We start from the raw sequence: 25,476 nt of genomic DNA, 5'->3' as shown, positions 1-25,476 counted from the left end.
ACAGGGAAAGGCCTGCAAAGCTGAGAAGAGGTGGAACAGGGAAAGGCCTGCAAAGCTGAGAAGAGGTGGAACAGGGAAATGCTCCCCCTCAGAGCTGAGGTGGAAGATGGGCTTTTGGTGCTGATCTGGAGCTGCTGTCCCACCCCAGCTTGGCATCTCACTGATTAACTGGCCACCACGAACAGGCCTAAAATTGCTGAGGACTATTTACAACTACCAAGGTACATGCTGTGGTGGAGCTGTTGCTTCAGCTGGAGTGAAACAGAGGATGCCTTAGGGTTTCTCTTAATTTAATGTCTTTGGTTGGCGCAGGGCTGGCAGGGACGAGGTGTGTGGTATCGTGCCCACGGGTGGCAAAAGGCACTCTCAGTTCCTGTAGAACCGTGTGGCTCTGACACTGTGCTCATGGGCAGGGGTGTCTCGGGAGTCCAAGCAGCTATTTCACCACCTCTGATGGCGTGAAGCCAGACGTTTCTCCAAAATCCGATGCTTCCAGCTCCACGCTTTCAAGGAACACAGCTCGGCTTTAATCCTTAGGTTTCCTCCGCGCACTCATATCTCCCCGCTGACCCGTCTTTATCTCCGAACACGGGCTGAGCAAGAAAGCCGGGGACGCCGGCGTTTTCGGGCACGGCAGTTTTGCGCGTCTCTCCTCCGCGGCCGGTGCCCCGCGCCGTGCGCGGCCAGGCGGGAGCCGTGTTTATGGAAGCACGGATGCCTCCATCCCTCCCTAGGCCCACCTCCCCCAGCGCGGCTGGAGGCGAAGCGGGGCCGGGGCCTGCCCCGCCGGGGCGGCCCTTCTCGGCGCGGGGGCGGGCGGCGGCGGCCCCAGCCCGCCGGCGGGCACCGGCCCCAGCCCGCCGAGCAGCGGCCCCGCCGCCGCCGGTGCCGGCTTTTTGGCATCCCTAATCGCGGCTGGCCCCTGTGATTGGCTGCGCGGCTCTGACCCCGCTCGGGCTCCCGGCTGGGCGGATAAAAGGGGCCTGAGCCGGGGGCTCCCAGGCATTCCCGGAGCGGGCACCAGGGACCGCCGGCCGCAGCATGACGGGCAAAGCGGGCGCGGCGCTGGCCCCCAGCCTGCCCGGTAAGCCTAAGCCCGACGGCGCGGCCGCCGCCCCCGCCGCCCCGCCGCCGCCGCCTCCGCCGCCCCCCGCGGCGGGGGCCAAGCCCAGCTCCGGGCCCACCCCTCCCCGCTGCACCGGCTTCGGCATCCAGGAGATCCTGGGTTTGAACAAGGAGCCGCCGTCGCACCCTCGGGCCGCCCTGGACTCGCTGCCCGCCGGGCACCTGCTGGCGGCCCGCTCCGTGCTCAGCCCCGCCGGCGTGGGCGGCGTGGGCATGGGGCTGCTGGGGGCCGGCGGCATCCCCGGCTTCTATACCCAGCCCACTTTCCTGGAGGTGCTCTCCGACCCCCAGAGCGTCCACCTGCAGCCCCTGGCCCGGGCCCCCGGGCAGCTGGACAGCAGCCAGACGGCCAGCTCAGGTAGGCACGTCCCCGGCCCCCGGGGACCCCGCCGCGCCCCGCCAGCGCCGCCGACCGCCCCCGACACCCGGCGCCCCGGCGGGAGGCCCGCTGCCCGGCGGCGGGAAGGCGATTTCGTTTCGGTCCCAAGGAGGAAGAGGAGGGGAAGGGCGGGCGGGCGGGACCGTATTCCCCCCCGCCGTCCGGGGCTGCGGCCGCGGTGTGATGGCGCGGCCGGGGGCGCCCGGCCCGGGGGTGCGCGGAGCCCCGGCGGAGCGGCCCCTCCGCGGCCCCGGCGGCCCCAACTCGTTGCCGGGGAATTAGGGGCCGCTCGGCATCCCTTTCCTAGACGGCAGCAGCCGCCCGCAACCCTGCCCGCGGGCCCCGCTCCCAGGCCGCCTCGGGTCCCCCCGGAGCGGCAGGCAGCAGCGCCCGGCCCCGGCTCCGGCCGCGGCCCCGGGGACAACCCCCAGCCTCCTCCCGGGAGCGGCCGGCGCCGTCTGACGCGGTGCCCGGCCCGGGCGGTGCCCGCCGGCACCACGGCCCGCCGGGCAGCGCGGCGCCGGGGCCGGGCGGGTGGCGGGGCGCCGCGGGCAGGAACGGGGCCGGAGCGCGGAGCCAGCCCCGGCAGCCGCGGGGCAGAACGGCGCGCATCGAAATGCGAGTCCCGGTTCACTCCTTCGGCTGCTCCTTCGGGGCAAAGGCGGCGCTGCGCTGCCCTTAACACCCCCCGGCCGGGTCACCCCTGGGGAGCGGGGGGGCCGCGGACAGACACCGGCTCTTCCCGGGATTTTTTTCTTTTTTTTTTTTTTTTTTTTTTTCTGGAAGCTCCATGAGCATCAGTTTTCCCCTCCCCGCTCCGGTGTTTCTGCGGGGAAGTCCGGGATCCCCGGGCTGGGGCAGGTGCCCAGCCGCGGGGAGGGGGCTGCAGCTCCCCTATTTTCCTACGGTTTTGTTGTGCTTGCCGGGCTCTGCATTTTAGCAGCGAGACAACAGCAGCCCCAGCAAACGACTCCGGGGGGAGAGAGGGGAGAGCGAGAGGCCGGTCCCGGCCCGGAGCCTTCCCTGGCGGGGGCGGATCGCCCCGAGCCGCCCGGACCGGGACCGGGACCGGCGCCGGGACCGGGAGCAGCGCTGGGGCCGCGCCGGGCTGGAGGAAGCGGCCGGCGGCGCGGCCCCGTCCGCGGCGCGATCGCAACGAAACCTTCGGCCGGAGCCGCCGGAGGGAGCGGAGCCGACGGGCCGGGCCCTGCCCGGGGGTCCCCGGCGGGGAGGGAGCCCCGGCCCACGGCCGCTGCCTGTCTCTCCGCAGATTCCGAGGATGTCTCCTCCAGCGACCGGAAAATGTCCAAATCCTCCCTAAACCAGAGCAAGAAACGAAAGAAGAGGCGGCACAGGTAAGCTAGCGGCCGCCACCGCGCCGGCTCCCGCCGCCCCCCTCCCCAGGGCACCGGCAGCGCAGAGCCCCGCCGCCCCGGCGGGCCCGCCCCGCTCCGGCCCGGAGCGAAATACCCCTCTCGGCAGCGGCCGCCGGAAAGCCCCGGCGCCCTTGTGGCTTTTCCCCCGGGCACTGTCCTTTTTTCCTTCTCCCTGTCCAAAATCGGATTTGGAGACTTTAGGGAGAGGGGGGATCGGCCACAGGTATCATTTTATTTAATTTTTCTGGCTCCGGATCCAGCTATGCCGAGCCGCAAGCCTGAGCAGCCTGTGAGCGTTTGGGTGGGATGTGGATCACCGGTGTTCAGGGGGAAAAAAAAATCATCAACCTCTCCGAAATCATCAAAAACGTCCCCTGCTTCGCACATAGCAATCTTAATATTGGCTGTCAGCAAGAGAGAATTTCTATCAATGATTTAAATATCGTATTACCTGTAAATAAATGTTTTGCCAATAGATTAAATAGTTGGGAATCAGCCACAGCCTGCAGAGAAGCTGAAGAAGGCTGGAGAATTGGTTAAAGAAATAGAGATCCACTTTGGGAGATCCGGAGGGGATTTGGTTTCCCCTCAGGAACGGTCAGGGTAATAGACCTTGCCTGACTTCTCCCACAGTTAAAATGGAGTTGGATTGTCTGCGCCTTATAAACAGAAACGAAAAATCCCGTGCTGGGTTCTGGCATTGCTGTGGCCAGAGAGTCAGGACAAAGGAAGGCCAGACACCATCCACAGAGGGTGATTTAGGAATAATTAAATCAATCCTGCCACGATGCAGGAAGGGTGGATTAAAAGATGCCCCAGTGAAAGCTTAGCAGGATGCGGGGTGGAAGGAGACCGACTATCCCAGGAGACGTCCTGCAATGCGTGCAACAGGAGGCTTGGTCTGGAGGGCTCATCCCAAAGCCGGGGTCTCTCGCCAGGCAAATTCTCCCAGTTTGGGTGCTCTGGAGTAAATACGGGTTCGTTTTCTTTGTGGACTGGACAGGGCTGGGTGAAAACACAGCAGGGGCTGGTGTACAGGTCATGGTCTGAATGGGAGAGAGGAAAAGAAATTCAGATTTGTTTTATTTTCAGTTCTAGACAGAAACAGACCTGCAACATTTAGCTGTAGTTGTATATTCTGTACTAAATGGTTAAGACCTCTAGTTGTACCAAGAAAGGGCTGGGAGATGACAGGCCAATAGTCTGCAAATAGCTGCAGAATAGAAACACCAAAAGGGATGGTGGATTGTGTATTGCAAAAGGGACAGGGGCTACCCAGGGATGAGAGCTAAAAGGAGAAAACTTCGGCTGAATGTCAGGCAAAACCCTCCCGCCAGTGAGCCTTGCTGGGCTTCGGCACTTCTGTCGGGAGGGTGGAGGGGAATTCTTGAAATGTAAACCAGATCAAAATTGCAATATTTTTTCCTGGGGTCCCAGAGAGAGAAAAATACACGAGTTAATGTGCGTCTGTTGTCCCTAGAGTTCACAGATTTGTCAGAGCTGAAGGAAAACTGTTTGAAAAGCGAATGGATTTAGGAGTGAATTTAAAGAAGGGGTTTTGATTGCAGGCAGGTCCCTTGCATTTGCATGCTGCTTTTGTTAGTAATGTTATCGATCTGGTGGAATCCTTTCGATTCTGAATAGTGGAGGATATTTCTGAGATTTTCTGTTTATGCTCTCTGGAATTGCAGGTCTTTTCTGAAATTTGGATTTTTTTAGAAAAAGATTTTTTTTCCTTTTTCCTTCCCCCTTCTGGGAGCTACATGCTTCTTAGTTTGATAGCATATTTATACATTTACCTTGAACAAATGCTGCAATTCGTTGTTTGGGGGTTTTTTTGCCATTGGAGTGTTGTTAGTTTTTATAAAAAATTGCATTTTGGTGGTGGGGGGGGCCGTTGGAGGGTGGGAGTTTTAACCCTCGGGGGAGTGGAAGTGGTCCGAGACCTCTCATCCATCCCCTGGAGAAGGGCTTTCATCTGTCTCGGCTTTCCAGCTGCTGATTTTTCAATCTGGTTGTCCCGAGCTGAGAACTGGCTGCGCAGAGGCAGGTTGGGCTGCTGCCCGCCCAGGGCGGTCCAGGAGGATTTCCAGAGGATAATGGGGTAATGCAAACTGGCAGGAAGCAGCTAACGGGATATCAGAGTGGAAGCAACTAGGGTAAAGGCAGAGGAAGGGAGCTGGCACTGGCTCTCGTGGGGAAGGACTGGTGAAAAGCAGTGGGGAGCAGAGTGGTTAAAACCTTTGGAGGATTCAGCCGAGGATGGAGGATCGGGGCTCCAGGGGAGGATTATTTACTCGTGGAGATTGAAGAGGCTAAGGACCAGCAGCTGGGGAAGGGCTCAGCACCCCTCCAGATGGGGCGCTGAGGGAATGCTGCTTTATCTCAGCGTGACTATCAAAGGGTTAAGAAACCTCTGGATGCAAGAGGAGGAGGGGGAGGTGGTTTTAAGCCAGGCCAGGGGTGGGTGCGCTGTTGTAGGGGGGGGTGAGGGATAAGGACACCCCCCGGATCCTTACAAGAGGCAGCAGAGTCCGAGATGTGAGAACAGCTGCCATCTATGCTGGTTGCGGGTGCTCGCTGCTGGGGAGGGACCGTCTCCAGAGGCAAGTCCCTGAAAGGGAAGGTGATTTGTAACTGTTTAAAGCGCTGTCTTCTGGCATTTTCTGGTTCTCCTTTCACCCTGGCACCTGACCTTTTGTGCACAGAAGCACAGGAGATGAGGGAAAGCTGTGCCTTAGCAGGTTACCCAGGTTTCTCTAGCTTCTGTGTCCATTTCTCTGACTCTTCGTCATCTTTGCTGCTGCTTCTTCTGTTTTTTGATCAAAGAGTTTTACTTCCCTCAGGACAATCTTCACATCCTACCAACTGGAGGAGCTGGAAAAGGCCTTCAATGAGGCCCACTATCCTGACGTATATGCTAGAGAGATGTTGGCCATGAAAACAGAGTTGCCAGAAGACAGGATACAGGTAATCATATCTCTCAGAACCCCTCATCCTGCTCCTCTCAGCCACGTTCATCCCTCCCTGAAGAAAAGGTAGCGGCATGGGCAGGCTGACATTGCTCTGAATAAACCTCCCCAGGCTGTCCACTCACCTGCTCTCGATGGGTAGGCAGCCAGATCAGCTGTTCGTGGCAGATTTGTATTTGGTGTTTGTATGTCAATGTGTGCTGTACATGGTGTGTGGTACTGGTGATTCGGGGGGCATGTAACAGAGGGAATCCTAAATCATTGAAGGGTAACTGGTGTGCAAGGAAAGACCGCAGTGTTTCGAGATCTTAGTGGTATAGGCAAGAAGAGACCCTCCTGGAGACCAGGTCTGGGTGGGCAGTATGGGAGGGAGAGAGCTCATCTCTGCTCTTTTGAGCACAGGAGGATGCACAGGGATGTCGTAGGCAGCTAGTACTGCTGTGGGTAGGACCGCAGCGTGGGAATGTCGGGTGAGTCCCAGCGAGGTGTTTGTACCATCTCTGCACATTCACTGCATTTGCCTCCTCGAGTGAAGCTTCCCTGAAAGTTTCTGGGGATAATTTTTAGTTAATGATTTTTAATGTTTGGGGTTTAATTGCATGCCAGTCCTGTCGTGCCACTGTGAAGAGGTAGAATGAGGCTGTGTGGGGTATTGCCACTGTGTGGTGAATCCTCCGGCGGTAAGAGCAGCCTGAGCCACAGGGCTGTGCCAGCACCAGCCTTTGGCATGCATGGCAGCCAGTATGCAAGCAATCATTACAGCCCAAAAAGCCGGAGAAGACTTAGAGCGGCTGTGTACAGTGTGGGAGGCACAATGTGCCTGGACAGATCAAACATGACGTTCACAAGGGTGGACTCCAGCAGCTTCTGCTGCCTCTCTCCTCCCCATGCCCCGCTCCTGCCAGGTTGCTGCACGAGGCACAGGGCTGTAATCGCCAAGCCTTGAACCCATTTTTGCTGGTGCAGGTGATGTTTCTTGGCTGGCTGGGTGTTAAACTGGCCTGGTCCCCTGCACAGTGGCAGTGGCTGACCTCTGTGGCTGGTGCATAGCAGTTTCTACAAGAGGCATTGGCCTGACTGCCACGTGGTGTTGGGAGGGTCCTGGTTTCCCTGGTTCCTCCTTCTGCTCAGTCCCTCCTGTGTGCCCAGCACCCGCTGATCTGTTCCTTCAGCCTGTGTTCTTTTTTTACTAAAGAGACTGCCCAGGAGGCTGCTCCCTCGTGGGTTTGGAAGGTAGCTCAGAGGGCATTTAGCAAGATAACGTGGATGCTGGAAGCTGCTGAGGCATGACCCTGTGCAGGGACGGGGATATCCTCCCAAACAAAAGGGCAGCCCTTTTTCCCTCAGTCCTGAGCCACCCTCACCACCCTCATTCTTGTGCTCAATCAAGAATGACATTTTTATAAAAGCAAGTTGGGCTTCTTATCCTGTTGTGCTGGCAGGGCTCCTGCTGACCTAACAGCTTGTAGATGGCCTGCATGCTGACAAGATTTCCACTGGTCTTCAGAAATAATGGCCCATCATCTGAAATCCTACCTGACGCATTAGGATTTTGCTCTGAGCAACAGGTCCTGATGCTTTGCCTCTAGAGAGTGAGATGGATGGAAGGTCACTTCTCCACTTGTGACCCTGTAGGACATCAAGTCAAGAGAGGAGAGAGCTGTTGGGAGTTCAGTGTTGCCTGCACCCACCATCTGATGCTGGGCTGGGAAGAAGATCCTTTGATTTCCCATAAAGGGCCTTTTCAAGGAAGAGGTTCATCTAGTGGCACAGTATATGTTGAACTGCAGAGGCACCATTTCTCTGGCCAGAGCTGAGGGCCTTCACTACACATGAGGCGGAGGAGATGTTATGGCAGACAGCGCAGAGCTGGACACTGCACGTACGGCTTCTGCATCTGGAACATCCTTCTGGTGCTGAGTCTCAGGGTTTTATCTGATTTGGGAGTGAAATAGTGGCTAACGTATCTTAGCTGTCACTGACTTGCTGCCAGCATGTCATTCTGCAGCTGGCTAAGGAACAACTGTCTACTCTTCTGTACTGCAGAGTTTTTAAACCTAGGAGTGCTCCTTGCTGTGACCCTTCTGCCCTAGAGATCAGGTTAAACTTGGACAGCAGAAGCACCCCATGGTGTGGCTGTTCTGAATATCAGGTGTTGCTAATGGCACATGTATTCCAGGAAAAAGTGTTTGTGAGTAACACTTTTGCTTATCCTGAAAGGGGAAATGACAAGAAACAGCAGAATTTCTGTGGTGTCTGTTGTGTGTGAGCATGAGCACCCTGCCAGGGTGAGCATCAAGGTCACGTAGGAGTCTCAAGCACCACTGATCTTTCCAGTGGGTCAGCACCCGATTGTCCCTTACCACATCTTCTATGAAGTTTCTTTGTCCATTCTTTTTTGTGTGTCACAAGCTGTGACAAGATGATTCCCAGCCTTGGTCATGCTTCTTGATATTTCACCTCATGTTCCTTTTCAACTTCAGCCCCTTTTGTATGACCCTAATTCTTTCTCCCTTGTTATGATGTTCACACTCTTCAAATAAATCTAAGCTATTTCTTCTGGCTGTCACTTCTGGTTTTCTTCATCGCTTAAGCAAGCTGTGAAGATCTTTTCTTAAATCATTCTTCATAAATCACATGCTAGTCTCTTAATCATGTGGTTGTTCTTCTGTGAAGCCCATCCTGCCTGTCAGTCTTCCTGGAGATAAGGGACCACACGCCTACAGCTGCACACTGGGTGTGTTCACACCAGTTCAGCTGGATTTCTGAGTCCTTGCAGAAGCAGCCTTGGATTAGCACTGGTCTACTTGCCTCCATGTTTATTTCTTTCTATTTATCTAATTCAGTCACTTCAGGTTTTTTTAGACAGATTTTTTTTTATCCTCAGGATTTTCCCTTCAGTGTTCTGGGTTTCATATGGCACTTTATTAACTTTGGCTAACAAGCATAATACAGCCCTACCTGCTCTGGCACTGGCAAGAAGTGGATGTTAAAGAAGAGTGTGAGAGCAGGGCATCTGTCTAGTGATACTTACTGAGTACTTTGACAGCCTCCTGGGATTTTGAACACATGTAAATATCTTAATATCCCTCAGCAAGACGTTCTGCAGCAGAACTGCACAAGTGAAGTAAATCTTGCTTTGAATCTATTAGCATCATTTAATGCCCCTTGAAAAAGACAGCTGACAATTAATCTTTATTCCCTTCTTCATAATATTTATAATTTCACATCATTGTATTTTTTTTCCTTGCATGAGTTTCTATCTGCTCAAGGGAGCTCTATATTTTTACATTTTCATTGTAGCTTGCAGTTCCTCCCATTGTTCAATATTGTTCTCTCCCTCTTGTAGGTCATTAATGAAAGTGTTTTCTAAGATTGTTGTGAGCATCACATACTGTGGACTTTCACAGCATTTCATGCGGGTTCCCACTGGATCCACACCTAAGAGTGATATCTACCCCTTATTTTCATTCATGGAATTATTTCTCAGGAGGTAGTAGTCAAAGAGAAAGTAAATCACCTATGAAATTCAATATGAAAGTGAAATTCAAAGAGTACAATTGAGAGAATGATATATAGGAACTGCTTGCATGTAAAACCTTCAGCAGAACACTACAAATAGCCATCAGAGGCCAAGAAAGTTATTGGTTTGAGAGAACATTGAATTCAGGAAAAAATATTCAAATCCTCCGTTTAAAGAGAAGATGAACGTGTATTTTTTTTTCAAGGAAGCACTCTTTCACATTGCATGCATCTTCCTTCCGTATTGAGCTGGCTGCTCCTGGAAGGAACATGAGCATCCTCCCGTTGGGCAATGTGGGAAAAGAATTTAATTTTCCTAGTGAGACACTTTGCACAAGTCAGACCAGATGTCACTGTGGCCATTTGGCAAGATACTTGAAAAAGACTACGTTAAGTAATGTATTTGAAAGAATATTCAGAAGAGTTGAAGTGCTGCTATTACAATAAACGCAGACTGTTCTGTAAAATCCAGGTGAGGTAAGTAGATTCCTGTGGGGAAGTATATCCTTAATAGACAACTTGAAGTACTCAAAATGGCCTCAAGCTGACAAGTATTCTGACACCTGGCTTAAATCAGTATGTTTCTCGTAACATATACTCTAGGTGTAATGTGTAGATTTTAGATAAGTTATCCCTATTGAATTTATTAGTATGTGACAGTTCCAGGCTTTAAACACCCAGTATCTACAATATTAAAGCTCAGTAACAGTTTGATTTGGGATTATTGAAATGACTGTGTATGTCTGTCATTACAGTATGTCTCTTACTGATCAAACAAATCGATTAATCAGTTCAGTATTTTCAAAAAATAAGATCCTGACTGCCATTGTGGGGACACTAGATTCACCTTTTAAGGGAACTAATCAATTAAAAAAGAGAATAAAAGTGCTAAAAATTGTCAGTTCTTGTTGTTAAATGATTGTATGGTAATTACATGGATGAAGAATTTTGGGACAAATAAAATTGCTTACGTAAGCAAAAGGAACCCCAAGGAGATGCTGGTGCTGTATGTGAGGAGTGGGGGTAGTCTGTGTATCCAGCAAGCTTTGTCAGGGAGCTAAGAGGTACATTTTGGCTAAAAACAAAACAAAGCCAACTAAAAGTCTAATTGAAAATTTATTGTTTTAGCTGCTATCAGATTAACACATTTCAGTAACACTGGCAACAGTAACATTGTGGCCCGTTTAGGAGTTGAATGGGGATGGAGGAATTGGGCGGGGTGGTCATTTGGAGGGAAGCATTTGTACCAAGATTATTTTTCCAGAACAAGATGCTTACCTTGCTTCAGTTTTGCATAAATGTTCTGTATTTAGAGGTGAACGTAATTTGGAAAGCCCTGAGGAACCTGTATTGCACTGAGCAGGAGCTCAGGAGTGAACCTGCAGGGTCCCCTCAGGAACCATGATAGAAAGTATGAAGGAAAAATGGGCTTTATGCAGCTTTAGCAGCCCTGGCTTCTCCCCCTCCTGTCAGCTTTTCTTGCTTGCTGCAGAGTGAATTGTAGTCCTAATCCCATGGTGTAAGTGTGGAATGGGGATGATTGCTCCATGCAGTTGCTGATCTTTCCTGAACCTGTGCCTGGAATGGCCGCCAAGGGATTTCTTAGTGCTGCAGAAAGTAGTGGTGGTGTTGGTTTTTCTAAGCTTATGCTTGTCACTATTACTCTCAATAAGAAGTGAGGACCTGTCTATTCTAGCTAAAACTTTGGGTGACTCTCACACTTGGGAGAAAGGGCAGCATGAGGCACAGTGCCAGCGACTTCCCACCTGTATCTCTATACAGCATGTTTGTGGAGATCATGTCGCTGGAGCGAAGTTACCAGAGTGATTAGTGTGGTTGGAGGTAGATTACCAAGATCACCAAGGTGGTGGAGAAGCTGAAAGTGTTGCTGCTGTCTGAGCCAACCATTTCAATATCTTAATTTTTTTTAAGAACCCTGCAAGCCCTGCAAGAAGTTAATCATGAAATAGAGCTGAGCAGCTAATGCTGGCTACCTTTGCCAATAATTCCTGAGCGCTGGGGCAAGCCACGGCAGTATGATACCAGATAAGTGTCATTAACTTCCCCTATGCTTTTAGAAATGTAGGAAGTGTACAAGTGAGAGTAATAAAACTAATCAAACTTACTGGCTTGATGAGAATATTGTTATGAGTGTTTCTCATGGCGTATGGTGTGTCTCTGCCTCCATGTCTTTAATTGGTATGTGAGGAGTTCATCCACTTTGCTGCCTCTTCAATAACATGCTTGTTTAGTTGATCTAAATTCATATTAATTTCCATTTTTCAATTAAGAGTTACTTAATTTGGCCCTTTCTGTAATGGAGTGTTTTCATTACCCTTTATCTATGGCCCGTTTTCAGTCCATGTGCTAGAACTTTGTTTACAAGTTAATTACCGGAGCTGCAGACAGAGGGGGTGGGTGATGGGCAAGAGCAGGGGCCCCGGCAAGCCTTCCCAAAGGGATTACTGTCTGAAAAGTCTTACACTGCACGCCTTTGGACAGTGGAAGAAAATGTGGCAGGAGACAGGAAGGAAAATGGAGGGCTGGGAACATCTCTTCAGCTTACTGTGAAGTGGGGACTCTCCTGCTCATTGCTAGACCATGCAGGTTACCTGCCCAGCTTGTGGGATTTACCCTGCTACAGCTGGGGCTGTAGGTACAGTTTAAAAGGTGTTTTTTAGGGCAGAGATGGAGGTATAGAGTTATGAATATTTTGTATACCCAGGTACCGCTTTATCCCTCTATGTTCAGTCCCTGAGTTGCTTCAGCCACTGACCAGTTTTCTAAATGGGACAGGAAGACAAATAAAACTAAACTTGACTGTCCTTGCCTTCTGCTCTGTTTCTTGCAAGATGTTTATGGCTGTCACAGCATGTCCCCATGAGGGACAGTGTGGTTTTGGTGTGCTCCTCCACAGTATCGGGAGGGAAATGGGGCTTTGCAGTGACAGCTCCTTCCTTGTTCTCTCCATGGGTTGGGGAGACCATCACTGAGGGTCAGATACCTTCAAGTGTTGGGGCGCTCAAGCTCCCCGCGAGAGGAAAGACAGGCAGGCAACAAAATATGCCATAGCCCACTGCTGGGGAGTGCCTTGTCAAGGACTTTCCCCATTGTGGCCAGGACAATGAGGAATGGCTCTGCAGGCTTAATGCCAGGCTGTGACAACTCAGACTGTCTTCCCCTCATTTATCCCCCTGTTTTCTTAACAACAGTAGTTTAAAGGTAACACTTCTCTGAGTTAGCCTAGGCACTGTGGTTCCTTGATCACATAAGCTCTTCTGGAAATGCTACCCTAAATCTGTGTGCTCGGAACACTTGCATTCACTCCTTCTTTTAATGATGAACTTTCTTTTCTCTCCCCTGATACTGCTGCAGTTTTCTACAACTGATTTTTAAAAAATAATTGGGCAGCCCAGCAAGTTCAATAGTTAATTCCCCTCCAGCCTTAGGATGCCTGGCAGAGGGACCAGCTGAGTGTTGTGTGTTCAGGTTTTCCTTTAATGACCCTTTATCATAAAGTTTTCCTCCTTTCCTGATTTTGAATAGAGATTTTTTTAACAGTTCAATAACACAGGCACTTTAGAGACACGGTTAATTTACTCTCCCCTTTATTTCTTAATGGATCTATTTTTCTCTGTACTGTTTATCTTTTACCCCGATAGATCTCAATAAGTTCTTCTCATTCTTCTCTGGCAGCACGAACCTCCTCTGCCTTTTCATTGTCCTTCTTTGTGGGTGTTCTGTGAACCAGGTTTTGCACAGGCCTCTGCAGAAATATAAAATAATACTACCATCTCCCTCATGCCCCAAGCTGTTGAGAAGTCTAGTCCTCAACAGACTTACAGATGACCCTGATCTCCCTACATGTGAGGTCCTTCTGTGGAGCAGAAAAGAGAAACTGAGTTGGAAAACAAACTGTTGCTACAATATCCTACAGCAAAGGTGGCTTCCAGAGACCACCTTCATCAGAGGCTGTGAGAAAGCATTAGGTGCTCTTCTGTCTACTCTGAGCGGCACAGCCCTAAGAGCAGCAAGAGATGTTCAGTTTAGGACCTGCCTGGTGTGAGAAGCACGGTTTTCTCCCCACTTTCTTTTAGTGGGTTTCTGTTAGGCTCCGGACTGTCTGAGCAAAGGCAGAGCTGAAACTTTGGCTGGTAGTTATTAGAGCTTTCAGCTGCAGCTTTCTCTCCAAATTCATAGCAAGGGAATGCAAGTGAAGCATTGCTTATCACCTGGTCACCTTCCTGTGACTTGTATAAGGGCCCATGGCACGCATGGTGCGTATTCATAAACATGGGGATTATGTCCCCTTCGTGGTCTAGAAGTAACCTACTGACTGACTCCTGCCTGGCTGTTGAAGCCGACCTGCTACAATGTGGATAAGCAGCAGCACTTTGCAGGCTGGGTTAGCCCGTACCAGTGGTGTGCAGCCAGGCTGCCCACCCATGCCTCTGGGAAGCTCTGGCTCACCTGCAGCTGTGGGGTCTGCAGGGTATGCCACTGGGGGAAATACCTTCTCATCCATGCTACCCTTTCCTCTCTAAAGGCACTGCTTGGCTCACCCAGAGGGAGGCTGAACTGTGAGTGTTGTTGGAAAACAAACCCTTGGAAGGATCTAGCCAACCCATCCATGTAAATGTACATGATGAGTATGTGTGCTGGTCACTCCTCTTAGCCAGACGTGCCAGTGATGTCCATTCCAAGATAATTTGTTTTATGTCCATCAGGTATTTCTGTTATCTCTAGGTCCCTTCGCATCTTTGGCTTCACTGCCATCCTTCCAACTCAGAGTCTCCCATGACTGTCACTACAGCACCCCAACATTTGTTAGTTGGTTGGATCAACTTGTTGAACTTATATGATGACCATGACTGAGATCAAGGCTTCAGTGGCTAAGTGACAACTGAGGGAGGGTCCCTGCCTGGGAGATCTTAGCTTGGGTGGGCTAAGCATACAGGATACCTGGGAATGTCCTGGTGAGCTCAGATGTGCTGCTCTGGTGCGAGCAGCGTCCACAAGCATGTTGTGTGTCGCCAGATCTGCAGGTCACACCATTAGCTGTGCTGTGCACTAGCCCAAGCTGACAATGTTGGCTGCAGGCATCAGTGGCACAGCAGCAGCCAGTGCCTGGAGCATGAGTCTTCTGCAGCTGTAAGGTGTCGTATGAAAACTCCTGGAGTCATGAATTAACCAAAGAAGGTTAAGGGTACAGAGAGCTGAGGAACATTTAGAGCCAGGAGTGGACACATGGTAGGAGTAGAGTGCTGAAGGGCCACCCCAGTGCAGCCAACATAACTGCCAGTCCTGACCTCTTGGGTGGTGGTCAGGGGACAGACTGCTATTCTGGCCTGCTCTTTGGCTCTGGTGGTCCTCCTCCTTCCCCAGATTTGAGAGCCCAGTGAAGGATTTGCTGAGGTTGGGTGATTAGATACCTCTTACTGCATGAGTCAAGGAATTGGAAACACCGTCCTTACCATGTGTCTTCCTAAGGGAAGATTGTAAAGGACTGCAACTTTCTCCTTTTGATGCCCAGTCCAAGCTGCTGCATGGAAACTTCCTACAACATGTTACAACATTTTACAATACATAACACATTTCCGTAGATATCTTCCAGCTAATGCTTCGACGCACCAAGAGTTCCCGTGCATTGGTGAACCTACACTGTAGCCTTCAAGGGGGACTTTGCGGGCTGTCCCTACGCACCCAGGGGTGGGCTTGAGGCTTATCTTGGGAAATGGTGGGCACCAGGTAGTGCTGCAGACACCATCTCCTGCTGGGGCACAGCCTCTGGCTCCTGCGTTTTTTTGTGGAGAAGGCCAGAGTGCACCTTTGTCCTTTGCTCTGTGTGTACTGATAAACGAAAGGGCAACATGCAGCTGCTTCTGGCATGCAAGGGACAGCCCTAGAGCACAGGCAACGCTCCACAGCCTTTGAGGAAGGCTGGCATCCTAAGCTCTGATTTTGGTGCCCATTGAAAGGCATCATGAAGGGGATCTTACATTTCTCCTCCGACTGCCCTGACTCACCTTGCTCTAACATGAAGGTGATAATATGGTGTGTCCCCACTTGTTCACAGAGTGCATTGCATATGGATGTTTATGAAGACCTATGCTAAGGTTTCCTCTGTGCCAGAGGACCTGCAGAACAGTGTTAGAGATGGAAAAGGAGGCAAAATGAAGTTATACAGGCAGGATAGCAGTTTGGTTAATGGAGCCAGGCATTGTGAGCACTCAAAGGATGGATGTGCAGTATCACCCTTTGTGACGATGACAAATGTCTCCCTGGGTTTGTGTGGACTAGGATGATGGGAACACTCTTGCCAGCTTTTCTGTGACTATCATGCACCCACAACCCTGATGTTTTTCCTGTTTTTCAATCGGCATGTTAGGAAAAGAGGAATTTGGGTGTTTATCTGCCATGTCCCAGCATCTGGCAGCCTATATGTAGCTCCAGCTGAGCTGCTGGTCAGCTGGCATCATGGTCTGACCATGATGAAGTCAATGTCTCAGGTATGCATTTGCTGTGCAGATGTGTTGCACAGATCAACTGTGTGCTGAACCACCGATCTCGCTATACCTATCACGCACATCGTGTGCACACTTGTTTTATTTTGGGAAGATGGGAGCCCTGCACCTGATGAAGTTCTCCACTTTTTGAAGGTAACAACAAGTGAGAAAACATGTCACCACATGAAGTGGCAAGGCCAGGTGAAAACCCCAGAGTGGCCAAGGGGACAGACTTTAAGACACATTCCCTGGTCGAGAGGGGTTTTACAGCTTTGGCTACGTAAGTCAGATAAATTGCAACAAGTAGCTATACTTGGCTCACCTAGTGCTTTTAAGAGCAGGATTCAGACGCAGGCCTTGCCTGCAGGACGGGTGGCATGGTAATAGTGTGTACATTTTTGCTGGGTGCCGTATTGAGCCTGTATTCAAAGTATCCCCTGTGCTAGTTTAGCTTAGAGGAGACCTAGGCTTGGATGAACCATCATGTCTTTGCTCGAGAGGGATGAGTACCATCTCACAGCTCATCTCGGTACGTCTGGTTGGACCTGTTAGCTGAGTAGGCCAGACACGACTCCAGCTATTACCAGGAAGGACTCTTGCCATGCTGTGTATGGGAATTGCTCTTTCTAATGTGAGCTCAGAAAGCTCTTTCCCAGTGTTTAGTAAGAGGAGGGATGATGAGTCCTGTGATCAGCCATGCAGCCCATGTGCAATCTTTACTGCTCTCATTTAACTTCATACCCACTTTACACCAGCCATAGAAAGTGATGCCACTATAAATGGTGCCAATAATTTTGACATTACATGTGAAAAGACAGCAATAAACCGTTTCCAGGCATGCACAAGTGGTGCAGTCTCTACCAGCAGCCTGGGGACAGGAAGCTTTCCTGGGGTGATTGCTACAGAGGAGGTGTTTGGGGAAGCCCCAGGACCTGGTCAGACCCTACACTCCTGTGGCAATTCATTATAAAGCTCCAGGGCCCCTGAGTGCAGATGGGGACATGCTCCGAGGAAGATATGAGGCTTTTCTTTGCAGTGCTAACATCCTCAGACTGAACCCAGCCAGGGCCACTGGCCTTGTCCCATACTAAGATGAGGACATTGCTATTTTTTCAGAGGAGGTTTTTGTTTTGACTACTCTCATTGTAGAGTCTTGGGTTGGGAAGGAAGAAGGTAGAAAGGCAGATGTGTGGTTGTCAGGAGGAACTGAATGTTGGGATGGCAGCAGGGCCCTGGGCATGGAGGTGAGCTGGAGGTGTTCTCTGGTCTGCAGCTGGACCCACCAAAGGGCTTCAACTGGGGAAGTGACAGGTATACCACTGGGCATGATTTTAGGAGCAGCATTCTGCTGTGAGAGGGATAGCAGGTTTTTCTAGTCCAGGACAGTGGAAACCAGTATGCAGGCAGAGGTGTGAAGAGCTTGCACTGAGAAACAGAGCTTCTCTGTGCCAGTGCTTTGCTGTGCATACAGTGAGGTGACAGGATCTGTCCAGAGCAGCGTGGTAGGGAAAGGAACATAAGCAACTACAGCGTGTTGGTGTAGATGCCTGGATGTTTCCCATGGCAGTAAATGCCACAGAGGGAAGAGATCTGGTGGATGAACGTGAGAAGTTCAGGTTCTGCATAGTTCAGCCCGAGATGTCTGGACCCCTGGGAGAAGAGTGTGGTGCTGGATGGACATGAGTGTGTTGGGTCAGAAAGCCATTAGCACCATCACATCAGGTGGGACCATGACAGCAGATTACAACCCAAGGCAGTGTCACAGGAGAAGTCCAGAAAGCTCCCAGGCTGCCTGGCTGGGCAGCACAGGATTTCTCTGCTCTGTCCTCACTTGAAGAGCTCAGTATCAGAAATGGCTTCTTTGCAGGGATCATACAGAGTGACAGTTCAGCTCCCCGAAGCTGAAGGTTTGCACAACGGGAATTGTCAGAGAGCAAAGAAGATACGCCTGTTAGTCCATGGGCAGGGGAGATAGTCTCAGTGTTGCTGCTGAGTGGACTTGGGATTTTGTCCCTTGCCTTAGTTGCTGGTTTGCCAACAGCCGTGTGCAAAGGCATGTGCTGGTGGGGCAAGTGCTGGTGTGTCTATGTGTCTGTGCATGTGTGGACGTGCATTTGCTTGTGGCCATCTAGTGGACATTTCAGCATGCACTGCTTTGGGCTGGGACCATCTTGTGCTCCATAAAGCTTGTTACTTGAAAGGCCCCTGTTGAAATGCTATGTCAAAGGCAGTATGTGAGATTTAGTGAAGCAAAAATTCCCCATTATCTAGCTTGTAATCTTCCTTTAAGAGATGAGGAATGCTTGGGCAGGGAAAATAACATTTTTTTATTAGAAAGACAAAAAAGGCCACTACCAATTCTCCTGTCTGCGTGCCCCAGCTTGGAAAGTAGCAGCCAAAAAAATGAGTGTAACCAGTGAAAATTTTAGGTTGAAACAATACAGAAACAATACACAGTAACACCCTAGATGCCTTAAAAGATCCCTTTGCTAATTCAGATTCCTGGCTCATGGCCAACCTCAGGGAGATTTCTCTCTTTAGCAGACAATGTTTCAGGAGCTGATTAGGTAAACAAACTAACTAATATGATGAATGCGGATAACAAGGACACATTGAGTCTCACATCCCTTTGCAAAATGAGAGATTCCTCCTACTACAATTTGCTCTTCTGCATCATCAATAATCCGAAGAAGTATCGGTCATCATTTGTGATTCAGAGGAGGAAACTGGCAAGAATAACCTTGCCAGTCTTGACTCCGAAACACTGCAACCCTGCGGTCGAGCACAGAGTGCCTCAACTTTTACTGGTTTGGGCAGCAGGCACTGAGGGTGAGAATTAGACGATGATTAAGGTTATAAACATCTCCATTTATAAGGCTTTGCAATACTGATTTTGGTGAGGGGGCCTCAGAAGTACAGGCATATGGAACGAGGATCCAGGAGATGGCACTGAAGGTGCTGGCGTTTGCTGCTATCTTGGTTCATAGGCTGTGGCTGCTCTTGGAGGAGCCAGTGTCAATGTGATGTGCCCAGCGGGGTTAGAGTGTGATGCTCAGCTCTGACCAAATGATAGGGATTGAGTTGATGGGCAGATCCTCTCTGAGCGATGTGTTATGTTACCACCCTCTATTTGCCTGCATATTGAGAGCAGGTTTTGCAAGGTGACAGGTTTTGGTCTTGCAGCTTTTCTATGCCTAGAGGACCAAAACCCATGGTTATAGAAGAGCCTGCAGTTTCTGTAGGCTGTGCAGGCATACCCGACTTGCAGCATGCAGTGTGCAGTGAGCATCATCTTATCCTGCTGCCAGTGGACAGCGGGTGTCTGGCAGCCTTGTTAGAGGCATGCTTTGGCTGCTGCCCCCAGCTCAGCCATGGCAGTGACCACCACAGATCCAGCCCTTGGTGTGCCAAGGGTGGCACTTGTAGAGCCTCGGGAGCAGACCAGGAGAGGGCTTTGGGCTGCTAAACAGCAAATATGGATGCATGGGCTGAACTTAGATGCTAACACATCTGGTGGATAGCAAGACAAACCTGTCCTCTTTACTCTGTTGTCCATTTTTTGAGGATAGGGTTCCTGGAACAAGCTTCCTGTGTTTCACAGAGGGTGCTTGTGTGATAATAAAAAGCTGTAGATCATCTTAAGATGTACCACATTGGTCCAAAAGACACCTCTGCGCATCAGATTGTGATAGCTTTGCACAAACATCTGATGTGTTTCAGTCTAAAATTACTTGGGGGTTTTCACCACTGCTTGTGAAGTGTGGAAGCACAAACACAATCTTTTCATCGTACCCTGAGGGGCTGTGCAATGGAGAACCAGATGAAAGCAAGTGAGAAGGAAGGTGCATGGTACATAGCCACTTCAATAAAGTATTTCACAAAGCTGAGCCGATCCACATAATGCGAAGAGGCAAGAGGAAACATGGACAAACCTAAACATTGCTTGAAGCAGACTGAATTTTACAGAGCCAGAGGAAGTTGTAGAGTAGATATCTCCAAGCAAAAACAACAAGCAGCCAAAGAAGACACGGAATACCTTAACCACAAGTAAATGTAAGTGTAAGGGTGAAACCCTCTTCAGGAAAAGTGAGGTGGCAATAATAAATAACTGCCTATTTGGAAGTTGTGGCCGATGTACCAACACTGCTGAAAATACCTCAGAATTACTAAAACTGGTGTGTAATTCAACTCAGAATCAAAGCACAGGAAAATTTTGGTAGCACGTCAAGAAATTTGAAGAAAGCAGTGAGATCTTCTCCCAGAAGAAAGTCCCACTGATGGAGCCATCTGAATGAGGGCAAAATCCTGAGAATGGACCATGGGGAATAATTCTGCTGATCTGAAATGGCATGGGGACTGCCAGTGCTGGAGCTCTTCCCTCCGTGCTCCTTGGGATGGGCTTGTGGCAGAGGTGCTGGGCTGGGGTCTGATCCCAGCAATATTCAGTACTGAGCACCATTGGTTTCACTCAGCTTCATGCCTGAAATGAAGATACAGCTCCTGGTATTAAAGCAAGATGGTCAGTCCTCCTGATTTCTGTTCTGCTAGAAATTCTCAGATTTCAAACTTTCCTTTTTCCTAGCCAAAACTAAGGAAATTCCCATCAAATGACAAAAATTAGTTTGGGAAGTCTCAGAATGATCTTACTGAGGTGTTCCTGTCATTTTGATTTTCCCATTTGGCTTTAAAGCATAGATTTTGCATGTCTTAGGCGGCCAAGATTAAAATACAGCATTCAGAAGAAAGTCATAGATAATTTTGATTACACTTCCACTGGCCGGAAGCAGTTTTTCCTGTGCGATTGAATCAGCATTTTTTGATTGAAAATTTTCCACCAGCTCTAGTCAAAATTGGACTGCCAGCTGGCAAAGCTTCTGCTAGCTCCAGCATTTGCGTGGCCCTGCCACAGGAAAGGGGATGCTCCAAGGCAGCAGGTTTAGTGGCAGTGGGCAGCGCTGGGGCAGGCTGAGACCTGGCCAGGGAGAAGGGCAGGGGAGCATGAGGCATGGGGGAAGATGTTTGGGGCATCAAGGCAGGAGCAAGGGGAAAGGGAGAGGTGGTGAAAGCATTAGTGAAGAGGCACCTGGATAAAAGAGGATTGAGAGTTTAAAAAGTTGCCCACTTGGTACTTGATGGAAAAACCTATTCCTGGCTGAGATCCCAGGTGTGGCAACTGGTGACAAAAACAGCTGTGCAGAGCCCAGCCCTGCAAGCTGCTCTGGGTACAGGGAAAGGTATCACTGCAGCCCCAAACCAAGGCAGATTTGCAGGCGCCGGCCTTTGGGTTGTGCAGGAATTTCTTCCTGAAGCCAAGGGAGATAGAGGAGCTCTGCGGTGAGGGACGTAACTGTACTGGTTTATCCAGGGCAGAACAGGCAGGATCCCTCTCCTGACCCTGGTGGGTCAAGCTGCCCCCTCGCAGCATGGAGGTGTTGGGGGTGGCTGCCCCACCACCCGGGTCTGGTGGGTGAGAAGGAACCACAGGGGTTTGTGCTGAGGTTGGAGAGGGAGTGCACCAGTGCCCTCTAGGTCTGCCCACTGGGCTCTGGGAGTGGGAGGAGCGCATGGCCTGGAGTGAGAGACCTTGCCAGCATCCTGCTGACTGCACGACCACCGAGCAAACCCGTGTGTCACACAGGCGTGGAGGAGTAGGCAGAGAGAAGAAGCTGTATGCTCCTGAGGGTCCTTCCTCAGGCCCCAGTGCATTTGCAGCCATCCATGGTCGGCACGGGGTTACACGTCGGCAGTATGGAAGTGTAAATCAGACTGTTTATCATGCAGAGGAGGTGACGTGTGGTGAAGCAGCCTGGCTGTAAAATCCCCTCTGACATGCACAGAGTATCTTCTGCTGGGAGAAGCTGGGATCACAGCCACTGGGACCACCACCCCACCGGCCCTGCAGACCTGTCTGCGGGGCCAGGCTGGCCAGGCTCCCAGAAACAGCCAAGGCTGGCTGTCACCAGCACTAGCAAGCCACCTGCCTACCCTGCAGCTCTGTCCCCATAAGGTTTTGGTGCTGGGCAGTTCCCCTCTGCACAGGTAGAAGAGGTGAGCTTGCCTTGCCAGCTGAGAGCAGGATATCACACTGCAGCATCAGTCTCGTGGTCCCTACAGCAGAGCTGGGGGTGTGCCCCAGTCCCCCCCACTGCAGCCTGAGCTCCCCCACGGCTACGGGTGTTGGGGACAAGAGAGGGTTAAGCTGTCAGCTCTGTAATGTTAAACAGGTGTCAAAGGCACCTCCATATATCTGCAGATTGAAATCAAATTCTTTGCAGTATAAAAAGATAAATTACCCAGGCGATTCCCGCCTCATCCCACTCATCAGGCCAGCGCCAGACGGCAAGCAATTTTTTTTTTTAATGTGCTAACGACCTAATCAAGCAATCAAGTCGGAGAAGATTGCGGAGTGACCCCGAGCATCCATCTGCCAGCGAGACCCCGCCATTCATTTCCATTCTGCCGTGTACTTTCCGGGAAAGGGAGGGGAAAAAAAAGAAAAGAAAAAAAATCCTAAACAAATTAACACCCAATTTTCTGTGAGTCTAATTAGTTAAATGAGGAGGTGTTTGGGGTGTCCGTGGGGAGGGAGGGGCTGCCTCTCGGAGAGGGGCCTGGTAACTCCATGGCATTAATTAGCGCAGGTCAATGGCGTGGTTCCCTGGGGACCAGCTGCTTTAATTTCCCGTGATATTTCAGTGCCTGAGGCCCATCGATTCAAACTGAAATTAACTTATTTTTCAATCAGGCCTGGGCTGCCCCTGGGGCTGACTCTTCCTTTGCCTCCTTCTGAATAGACCTCGAGCAATTTTTCATCTAAAGCTGATGCCTCTGCTCGGCAGAAAGGGAGGGGAGCCGGGGAGGGAGGAGGGCGAGGGAGACAAGAGGAATGGAAATCAGAGAGAGAGCGCTAATAGATTTCTGCGAGCATCCCCCCCCATCGCCACCCGCCTCTCTGCTCGCTGCCCCCCAGGTCACAGCTCAGAGATTATTCTGCCAATTTTCTGAGAAGATGAGGGGCTTTTCAAACTGGGAATTCAGGGCAAAGCGCACAGATCAGCTTCCCCCTTCTCCCGCCTTTCCTGAGCATCCGCCCCCATCCCAGCCCTCCCTGCAGGCACCGCTGCCTACAGCCCCGTGCCGCAGCTCAGACACCCAGTAAATAATGAAAGAAAATCCCAGGCATGAGAGCCAAAAGCCGCTAGAAAAAGACGCTGCGATGGCAAATTAATTACATCCTGTGGAGAGGGATGGGACCTGCTCTCAAGCTTGGCCCTTGCCGCTCCTGTAAGGGAGGGAGGGAGAGATACCTGGTGGCTGCTGCATGGGGAAGAGGTCGCGGTGCTTTTGGGATGAGCATCCACGCATCTGCCTTCATCCCACTGCACGAGCATATGTGTGTTCCCATGCGGGAGGGGGACCAACACACCTTCTCTCCCCAAAAACCCCATGTCCTGCCTTGTCGCCTGCCCCAGGTTTGGTTCCAGAACCGCCGAGCCAAATGGCGGAAGAGGGAGAAGTGCTGGGGCAGGAGCAGCGTGATGGCCGAGTACGGACTCTACGGTGCCATGGTGCGTCACTCCATCCCACTGCCCGAGTCTATCCTCAAGTCTGCCAAGGATGGCATCATGGAGTCCTGCGCTCCTTGGCTCCTGGGTAAGAGAGCAGCCGCCTTCATGAGGGATGGCAAGTGGGTCGAGATGAAGTGGGGGGATGCAAGGAAGAAACCGGAGCCATGTCAAAAACACGGGTGGAGGGCAGCAGGGTGAGGTCCCCCCACCCTGCCGCCCTCCACCCCCCCGTCCCCCAACAGCCGTTGTCAATAGGGTCTCACCACTCATCCCAAATCTCTGCTGGTGCTTGGATCCTGACCTGCAGTTTCTGGCTGGGGCAGGAATTTGCCCCCCGTGCTCAGGCTGGTGTTAGCCTTCGACTCCCGTGGCACGATCATCCCTCGTGCCCAGCCCTGCAGCAGGGGTTCCCACCCTTTCCCAAGGCAGGAGGTCATCCCAGTCAGACTTCCCCAGCCCCATGATGCTGTGTGGGGTGCAGGGACCCCCAAATGCACTCTCCTTGCCCCAAATCCCAGGGGAAACACACTGCTGCCTCCTCCTGCTCTTGGTACCTGGGGGAGCTGCATTTCTGCCTGGTTTTGCTTGGTTTTCTGTGCAGACACAGAGGTGGCAGCTACCCTACCGCACTCCTGCTCTTTGCTTCCCACTTTCTGACCTTTCAGGCTGGTTCTGCCCCAAAACTAGTGTCTGGCATCTTGATGACAGGCTGTCCTGTCCTTCTATCTGTGTGAAACTGCAAGAGGCAGAAGGGAGGGTTGTGTGAGGAGCAGGCTGATACAGAAATAGGCAATGGGGGATCTCCCTGCCCAGCCTTGGTGAAGCTCAGGCAACTGTGCTGCTGTCTGAGACTCTCATCCCCATGCGAGGACAAGTTAGCTTTAGGTTCACACAGAGAAATGAAGGGGAAAGTAATTATAGACCTTCGGGGGCAGCCCCGAGGCCACAGATGCCGGGCTGCCCCAGCAGGCAGCTGCCTTGCCTGGGCTGCCCTCGCGCGGGGGCCAGAGCGAGCGGCTCGCCGTGACTGCTGCATGAAGCGAGGGTTTCTGCTTTTCCTTAATTCTGGCCTCTCTTTATCTTTGCTGTTTTCAGTTCAAGATGGCTTTCCCATGCCCAGGCGCTTTTCTAAACCCGAATACCAACAATTCTTTTTAGGAATGCACAAAAAGTCTCTGGAGGCAGCGGCTGAGGCGGGGAGGAAGACGGAGGTGGAGCGCCAGGCCCTGCCCAAGCTTGACAAGGGTGACAAGGAAGAGAGGGGCCCGGATCCCAAAACCACCATTTCCCAGGAGGAACTGAGAGAAAACAGCATTGCCGCCCTCAGGGCCAAAGCTCAGGAGCACAGCACCAAAGTCCTGGGGACCATCGCCGGGGATACCCCGGCCCCAGGCAGGAAGCTGGAGACAGGGGAGGAGGCGGCAGCGGCGGAGGATGAGAGACAGACGGAGAAGTTGAACTCGTCGCAGAAGGAGGAGAAGCTGATCTAGGGGGGGGAAGAGGTGGCGGAAGCCAGCCCCAACAGACACTGTGTCCTCTGGGGGACGCGTTCCCCCTTGGACTGCCAGGTCCCCACAGCCGCCCCTACCCAGGGAGCGGGGCCTTGGTCTCTGAGTTTGGGGCTACCTGGCAGGGGTGCACCCCGCCTGCTCCCCTCGAGCATCCCCCTGCCCCTCGCTCCTCTGCCCCGCCGGGCCTTACTCACCCCCTCCCCTTCCTTTTGGGGGACCAGGAAGTGTCTCATCATCGTCGGCACCCGAGAGGACACCGAGGCTCTGGGTCCCTCCAGCCTCACGACCAGCTCTGGCGCTCTCTCCTCCTGCTCCAGCCCCAGACCCTATCTGCCATCTTGGAGCGAGCCTATCCCCTGCCGCCATGCCCCTCCTTGGTGCACGTCTCCCCCCAGTGCTGCCTGGGCCTCCTCCCCTGGCACCCCGTCCCGCCATGCTCCAGGCAGACCCTCCACCTTCCCCTGGCCATCATCTCTGCCTCTGGCCCAGGCCACAGCAGGACAAGCCCGTGGCAGCT

General features: G+C 51.8%; 1 protein-coding gene across 2 annotated transcripts; it reads left to right on the top strand.

Annotated features, from left to right (window-relative positions):
* Positions 1–883: 883 nt before the first annotated feature.
* Positions 884–25,476, top strand: VSX2 (visual system homeobox 2). 2 transcript variants are annotated; one of them, XM_030031728.1, is made up of 5 exons: positions 884–1,483; positions 2,775–2,859; positions 5,727–5,850; positions 23,353–23,533; positions 24,544–25,476. In XM_030031728.1, exons 1-5 carry the CDS (start codon positions 1,042–1,044, stop codon positions 24,936–24,938), a joined length of 1,227 nt encoding a protein of 408 aa, XP_029887588.1. In that variant the 5' UTR covers positions 884–1,041; the 3' UTR covers positions 24,939–25,476. The 2 variants fall into 2 exon arrangements, with proteins under 2 accessions (XP_029887588.1, XP_029887598.1); XM_030031738.1 differs by having other exon boundaries at positions 895–1,483; positions 24,607–25,476.

Source organism: Aquila chrysaetos, chromosome 2, assembly GCF_900496995.4.
Source record: "Aquila chrysaetos chrysaetos chromosome 2, bAquChr1.4, whole genome shotgun sequence".
Classification (NCBI taxonomy): domain Eukaryota; kingdom Metazoa; phylum Chordata; class Aves; order Accipitriformes; family Accipitridae; genus Aquila; species Aquila chrysaetos.
This window is presented reverse-complemented; position numbering and strand designations above follow the sequence as displayed.